General features: G+C 53.8%; 1 protein-coding gene across 1 annotated transcript; it reads right to left on the minus strand.

Annotated features, from left to right (window-relative positions):
- Positions 1 to 22: 22 nt before the first annotated feature.
- Positions 23 to 4,238, minus strand: ELOB (elongin B). The gene is made up of 4 exons (XM_081298361.1): positions 4,050 to 4,238; positions 3,809 to 3,943; positions 3,017 to 3,122; positions 23 to 196 (listed from the first exon to the last, which is right to left on the minus strand). The coding sequence occupies exons 1-4, from the start codon at positions 4,221 to 4,223 to the stop codon at positions 84 to 86; spliced, it is 528 nt and encodes a 175-aa protein (XP_081154487.1). The 5' UTR covers positions 4,224 to 4,238; the 3' UTR covers positions 23 to 83.
- Positions 4,239 to 7,684: the final 3,446 nt, after the last annotated feature.

Raw genomic sequence — 7,684 nt, forward strand, 5'->3', positions numbered from 1 at the left:
AGGGTGGAGAAAGAGGCAGCAACCAGGCAGACACCCAAATCTTTTATTGGGGGGAATGGGCCTCAGGGATGGGCCTGGGGCCCTCACTGCACAGCTTGTTCATTGGCACTGCCTCCGGAGTCCTGAGGCTTCATCACGTCCGGAAGCTCCGGTGGGCTAGAGAAGGGCTCGATGCGCAGGGCCTCAAAGGCATCATCTGTAGGGGAGGAAACAGAGCTGGAAAGGTGCTCAACTCATACCCCAGCTGGGCCTTGTTCCACCCAATAACCTGAAGCCCTGGGGCACCTAAAGTCATTGTCCTGCAGCTTTGACCTGCCCACTGCCAGCTGCTTCACTTAGCGGCACTGGAATGACTCCTGACCCCATTGGCCCAAGCCACCCATCCCTCTTTGCTGGCCATTCTAGGCCTTTTCCCAATCTACATTTGTCAGTAACTTCCTGCAGGCACCCCCCCAATTCTGTCTCCACAGCCAGCATCACCTGCCACCACACCAGATTCTCCTTGCTCTCTCTGCCTTTTCCATCAACCAGCCAGTGGTGGGAAACCAAGTACAGTCTTGACCCACTTAGAACTTTCCAATGGTTTCCCATCTGATTTCACCAACCCTGTGTCTGTCTCCAATGCTCAGCCTCACTCCCATACCAAGCCCTTTCCCCCCTCAGGATTTTGTACTTGCCAGTCCCAACACCTATCACATGGGACATGCTATGGACAGAGTTCAGCTCAGATGTCACCTCAGAAAAAAATTGTCAGATTTGATAGGTTGTTTTTCCCACTTGAACAGTGGCTCCAGTTCTACTGTTATCCCAGAATGGAACACATGTATGCTACTTCATACTTTTCCTCCTGTGCTTTTCTCTACCTAGGGGGCTGTTCTCCTCTTGACTTAGTTCTTAATTGATTAGGCTCTCCAGAGGAAGTCCCCCAACACACACCCCAAGGAAAGCTGCCATGTCTCAAGAGCTGTCTGGGCAGGTGAAGGGTTACCACTTCTATCAGCCAGGAGAGGCCAGGGATGCTGCCATACATTCGCAATACATAGGATGGCCCCACACATAATCATCCAGCCCCAAGTGCTAATACTGCTGAGGTAACAAACCCAAGCCACAAACCTGCAGGGACAATTCTTGCCTTTACACACATATTCCGTGACTCATCTGGCCAGTGCAATCTCACACCTGACACTGTCGTCTCCCTAATTGAGCAGTTTGAGGTTGGCAGACAGATCTGTCTCATCCTTTAGTAAGGACACTGAATGGCAGAGAGTGTGGCACCCAATCAAGGCCCAAGAACCTAGTACTGATTGGTCAGCTGCACAAAGAGTTGTCTTTCTGCAAGTAGTCTGTGAGAAAACAAAAAGTAACCAGCCCACACTGTGCCTGTCACAACAGACACTACTTGCCTCAAGATAATGTGCAATGCCATGGTGGGCAAAAACAAGTCATGTCTCTCAGCCCTCATTTATGCTATCAGTGTCTTCCAAGCCACTCCAAGCCTTTTGTTCAACAACAACAAAAAAGCTACCACATACCTATAATCCCAGCTCAAGAAGCTAAGGCAGGATGATCCCAAGTTCAAGTTCAGCCTAGGCAATTTAGTGAGACCCTGTCTCAAAATAAACCAATAAAAAGAGGTAGGGGTATAGTTCAGTAGTATAGTGCTTCCCTAGCATATAAGGTCCTGGGTTCAATTCCAGTATAGCAAAAACAAAAAGTAGAAAAAGGATCACTTCAGGGAGAATGCAGCTCTGTTGCCTCTGCTCAGAAAGCCCACCAGATGTGACTCCGTCATCACTTACCCCCTCAGAAAGACACTCCTGTATGATGTCTGTAGCATTCACAGCAGACCAGACTCAGGCTGCCCCGCTGGGTGGGGCAGAGGAAGAAGTACCTGACCTGAGGACACATCTGCTGAAGTTGAGGCCTAACCCCACTATCCTTATGGGACCTAGACCATACTCTTCTTTTTTAACCTGTGCTGTTTTCTTACAAAACAGAAAATGATTCCTTTATCCATGTTCCCTCTACCCACACATCCCTTGGATCCACATCTGCGAAAATATGGCTCTATGATCTGTTTAAAATTCCAGGAGACCAAGAGTAAAAACTAAAAATTCTACCCTCCCCTTTTCTTAGATGGAGGGAAATGTGAAACTCTCCCCACCCCTCATGGTACAATATCCTGGGAGATTTGGGGTAAGATTAACAAGAATATAGGATCTAGATCTGAAGCCTGGTGTTGGCATCCCAGCAAACAACCCCATTTCCCCAAGCTCAATTTATTCATCCTTAAAAAAACACAATCCACATGGTGCTTGCTTGCCTAAAATCCCAGCAACTCATGAGCCTGAGGAAGGGGGATTGTGAGTTTGAGGCTAGCCTTGTCAACTTAGTGAGGCTGTAGACAAATTACTAAGACACTGTCTCAAAAAAAAAAAAAAAAAAAAAAAAAAAAAAAGTGCTGGGAATGTAGCTCAGTGGTAAAATGCCCCTGGGTTCAATCCCCAGCACCAAAACAACCACCATTCAAACTAACGCAAATTCAAGCCTTGACCAGAAATACTGGGGGAATCAGGTAATAAGCAGCACAAATCAAGCTTGGTATGGTATCTGACTCTAGCAAGGCACTAGAAGCCTGCCTCTTACCCATGGGACTGTTGGCAAGACTTAGTCATCCCTATCTGCAAATGGGGATGATGGCAGTGCTGGCATCTCCCGGCTGAGAGGATTAGATGGGACAATGAAAGTAACATTCAGAGTGAAGAGCCAAGTGCTCAATAAATCCTCTGTAAATCTGAGAGGGTATTGGGATGAGGGATCTTCAAACCATTTGTGAAACGGGCTTTAATTTCTACAAGTGTCTCTTGTTTGTTTTACAATGGAGAAACACTGTCAGATAGTTCCTACCCTTTGTGGATTGGAAAGCAAAGGCTTGTAAAATCAACTTCAGCTCCCCGAAGACCCTTTTCTGTGGCCATTATCAGCCTGCCCACCTGCCACCCAGTCCAGTCCTTACCTGCCCTGAAGGCCAGCCCCACTGTGGCTGGGGCCTGTGGCCGTGCTGTCTGGCTGGTGAAGCCACATTCGCCCAGAGTTTTGCCGTCATCGAGGAGCTGGTCATCCTGAGGAGAGAAGAAGGGTCTGGGGAGAGGTCCAGAAGGGGCAAGACCCACAGATCTCTGGCCAGCAACCACACTGGGAGTCAGAGGAAGAGATAGTCCCAAGTGTGGCCATAACTACCACAGAGCACGTTGGATACAGCTTCCATAGCCGCGTCCCCAAGATGTCCAAATAAGAACTTTGCAGGGGAGGGCTCTGGAATCTGGTTCTCCCAAACCCTGCGTGCGAATCGCCCTCGGAGTCACTGAGCCAGCGGACGGAAGCCGAGGCAGATCACTGACAGCTCTGACCCCTGAACAAAGGGGTTCAACTTTCTGACATCCAGTGCCCTCAACTATAACTCGGGGCCCCCGGCTTTCCGGGCTCACAGGCGGCCGGGGCTCCACGAGAGGCAGAGGGAAGAGGGCGGGGAGTCCCGCAGTCGGCGCTCGCTGGGTCCCTGAGCTGGAGCGCCCGCGGCGGAGGGGAGCGGAGGCCTCGGAGGCGCCGATCCTGCCAGTTTCCGGCTCGCCCCGCGTCGGCGCGGAGGAGCACCGCGCTGCCCGCGACCTGCACCGGGCGCCGGGCGAAGACCCCACCCGGCCGTCGGCGGTCGGGCGCATGGGGCCGCCGTCTGCGCTCCCCAGCTCGGCCTGTCCGGCAGGGAGACGCCGCGGGACCCCGCGCGCGCAACCGCCGCCCGCCGCACCTTGTAGAGCCGCTGCTCGTCGGGCGGTCGCTTGAGGATGCCCTCGACGATGCGCTTCAGCTCGAACACGGTGCTCGACTCCTTGGCGTCCGTGAAAATGGTGGTCTTGTGGCGCCGGATCATGAGGAACACGTCCTGCGGGCGGCGGGCCGGCGTCAGCGCCCCGCCGCCGCCCCCGCGAGCCCGCCGCTCCCGCCGCCCCCGGCCCGGCCCGGCCGCCCCTCCCCCCGCGCCCGCTCACCATCGCGGCGGCTGCCTCTCGCTCGACGCGCCGGCGCGGCCGCGCTCCGCCCCTTCCCGGCAGCCCGCGCGCGGTCCGGCGTGCCCCGCGCGGCCCCGCCCCTCCCCGCCTCGCGCGGCCCCGCCCCCGCCGCCATTTTAAGTGAGCCGGAAGAGGCTCGGCGCGGGCCGCCATCTTGCTGTCGGGAGGGAGGCGCCGCCGCTCTCGGCGATTTTCGCGTGTCTCTATTAGGCGCGAAGTAGCCGTGCACAGCGGAGGGATTCGCTGTTACACATTCGCAGGTGCACACGACACGGCGTGTCCCTGCCTCTCCCAGGACCCCTCTCTGGCCCTTTCCGCTGCTCTCCCTCATTTCCGTGGGAACCCTCCCCTACCTCGTCCGCGCGAGAGGGGACACTGCGACCCCCGACCTTCGGAGGCTGCTTTTTCTGCTCAGCCTCCTGTTCTCCAGTTCCATGCATTTTCCCTCCGATGACCCGATGTCATTTTATGGCTGCACCAAGCCTGAGTGCACGCTCCTTTCTCCCGTCCCTCCACTGAGGGACACCTCGGCTGTTCTACGGCCTCTTTTTTTTGGGGGGGGTGGACACTGAGGATTGGACCCCGGGTGCATCACCTCAGAGCTGCATCCGTAGCCCTTGTTCACTTCATGCTCTGACAGCCCTTGCCGCTCGGCCACTATGACTTATTTTTAAAGGACAAGCTATTTTCTCTTCCTCTCTCCCCTCACTAGTCTCAGGGGAAACAGGGTTGCCTTTCTTTCCCGTTTTAGGCGGATTTATCTGTCCTTGAGCACACACCCACCCTGGGAACTGAGTAACCCAGACTCCGGAGGTCTCTGGGATGACTGTCCCCCAAATTGACAAGTGGTGCCAGCTGCCATGGGAGTCGCCTCTGTAGAAGCCCCTGTTCCTGCCCGTGGGCAGTCACAGCCTCCGGGACAGGAGTCCCTGTGTTTCTCCTTTGTAGCAAAGCAAGAAATATTTTCTTTTTCCTCGGAACCATGTCTTTCTTACTAGTTTGGCCTTGAGGGCCAGGATTGAGCTTTCGGTAACCCATTCAGCCTTTTTGGTTTTTTCACTTTTATTTTGTTGGTTCTGGGGCTTGATCCCAGGGGCGCTGCACCACACAGCTGCATCCACCCTTTTTATCTGTATCTTGAGCTGGCCTTGCTAGGCTGCCCTTGGCCTTCACCTCGCATCCCCTGGCCAGGCCCTAGTGGCCCCCGTGGTGTCCAGGGTAGGAGGGGTGTCCCTTCTGGTTGGCTTCCTGGACAGCTCCCCGCTCCAGTTCCGGCCCTGGTGGCAGCACTTCCTCCCTGTCTGGGCTCCTCCAGCAGCTTGATTTCCTCTGTTGGTGGAGCCTCCAACAACCATTGGAGGCTACTCTGGAACCCAGCCAGCCCCCAGGAGGGGACAGCTGCTACCTGGGCAGCCAGTGACAGCTGGGCAGGTGTGAAAGATGAGGCCACCAGCCCAGAGACCCACTGGCAGTGGCCCTGGACACCATGCAGCCCTGCAGTTGTTGGAGCTCTGGTCTCAGTGTCCTGGAGGGGCCATGTGACAGTGTCAACTCTGATAGCTAGTCGTAGGGGTAGGCACAGTGCTTGGGGTAGGATCAGAGCACGCACCTCTTCAAACCCCTCTGGGTTTTTTGTTTTTGTTTGGTTTTAAATAAGGCCCTTGAGAAAAGACCACCAGGGACCTGTGTAATCCAACCCAGATCACACTCTTCTAGGTCATTGAGGTTTGCTCACAATCTCATTGGAAAGCTAAATTCTCTACCCCAGAGGCAGTCCCACCCACCATTTTCAAGCAGTCACTGTTCGGGGAAGTTGGATCTTGAAATGGGTGTGGGCAAGAACATCCCTTCTACATGTGATAGTCTCTCAGGTATTAATATGCATGAGTCTCCCCAGTAAAATTCCCGGTTCCCTTTGTTCAGAGAGAGTCTGCTTAGGGAAATATCCCCAGCACTCTCTTTGCTGCGATTAATAAATCTTCGCTCCTTTATTGCCTAGTTGTTTGCATTCACCAAGGGACGGACTCACTTCAGCTATGGAGGTGCTGCTGCCTTGGGGGCTCTGGCTCTGATCCTGGCTTTGCTGCTGACCCTGCAGCTTTTGGCAGTCAACCTCCTCAGGCTCTATTCTCTGCTCTTTAAGACCAAAGGAAAATCATGTGAAGGCCTTAGCTGCTTCCTAAGCCACAACTAGGTATTCTTACTTTTGACCAGCAGCCTCTGGCTCTTTGGGAGCCTTCTAAAGTCCCTTCCCCTGCTGTGATTTCCCTCACTGGGCCTCAGCACAGTCCCCATCCAGTCCAGGCTACAGCTGATGTGGTCTGAGGAGCCTCAGCTTCAGCAGGGCAGGACCACCCACCCCCATGCCATTTGTGCTGGTGTAACAGGGATTCACTTGATGCTTTAAAACTTACATGTTTTTTTTTTTCTTTTTTCCTGATATTCTTTTCCCTAAACTCCCTGATCTTCTCCTCCCTGATCTCTCCACCCTAATCTCATTTGCTCTGAATCACCTCTATAAAAGCCCCCCTGTTCCTGCTTATGGGCAGAATCACAGCCTCTGGGACAAGAGTCCTCTGTGTCTCCTTTGCTAGCAAAGCAATCAACCTTCCTTTTCCTTTTTCTCAAGACTTTGTCTTTGTTACTGGATTGGCGTTGAGGATGAGGACCAGGCTTTCAGTTACCCTGGCAGTTGGGTCTCAGCGGTGCAAAGACTGAGAGGTGCTTCAACTTGCCAGCACCATGGGTGGCCACCTCAGGAATGGGCTGAATGGAGGAGGCCGGGGAGACCAGCTGTTAGGGCAGGATGGAGAGAGCAAAGGAAATACCACCTCACCTCTGCCGTTCCTGGATCAGAGGGCCTGTCTGCCCAGGCATGGTGGTGAACTAGTGAGGACCTGAGTAACTCAGTGAGACCTTGTCCCTAAAAAAAAATATAAAAAGGGACTGGGGATGTGGCTCAGTGGTTAAGTGCCCCTGGGTTCATTCAGTCCCTGATACCAAAAAAAAAAAAAAAAAAAAAAAGGAGGGTAGCCCAATCTATCACTGGCCAGCTGTGTGACTTTATTTATTTCATTTGTGTGTGTATGGTGCTGGGATTGAACTCAGAGCCTTGTGCCTGCAAGGCAAGCCCTCTACCAACTGAGCTATATCCCCAGCCCCCAGTTTTGGGACTGTCTCCGTTTTCTCACCTGACAAATGGGGAAGTCCACCTAGCAGAGTCTGAGGTAACTGATGAGATTCAGTACCCCACTGTGTCCCTGCATGGTGTTGTTAGGGTACCACTGGGAGCAGTCATCTTTTCTAACTGGTCCCCCCACCCCCGGCCCTGTCCATCTCACTCCTTCCTCAGCCTTGGCTGCCTGGGTGTTCCTCAGATACACAGGCTCTCTGGATGGAGAAGCAGGCCCCAGGCCCTGGCTTGCTCAATGTCTCATGTGCTCCCTTTTGGAGAAGCATCCTGGGGACTATCTCTGGCTGGCCCTGTGCCAGAGAAGTGATGAGAGGAGAAAGGCATGAGGTGCACTCACAGATTGAAGCAGTGGGCAGCTGATATGACCCAACAGGGTCTCACTGTAAATGTGCCCCTGGACTTCTGCAGGCTGGCCATACCC

Source organism: Spermophilus citellus (assembly GCF_964194105.1).
Source record: "Spermophilus citellus genome assembly, chromosome: 6".
Classification (NCBI taxonomy): Eukaryota; Metazoa; Chordata; class Mammalia; order Rodentia; family Sciuridae; genus Spermophilus; species Spermophilus citellus.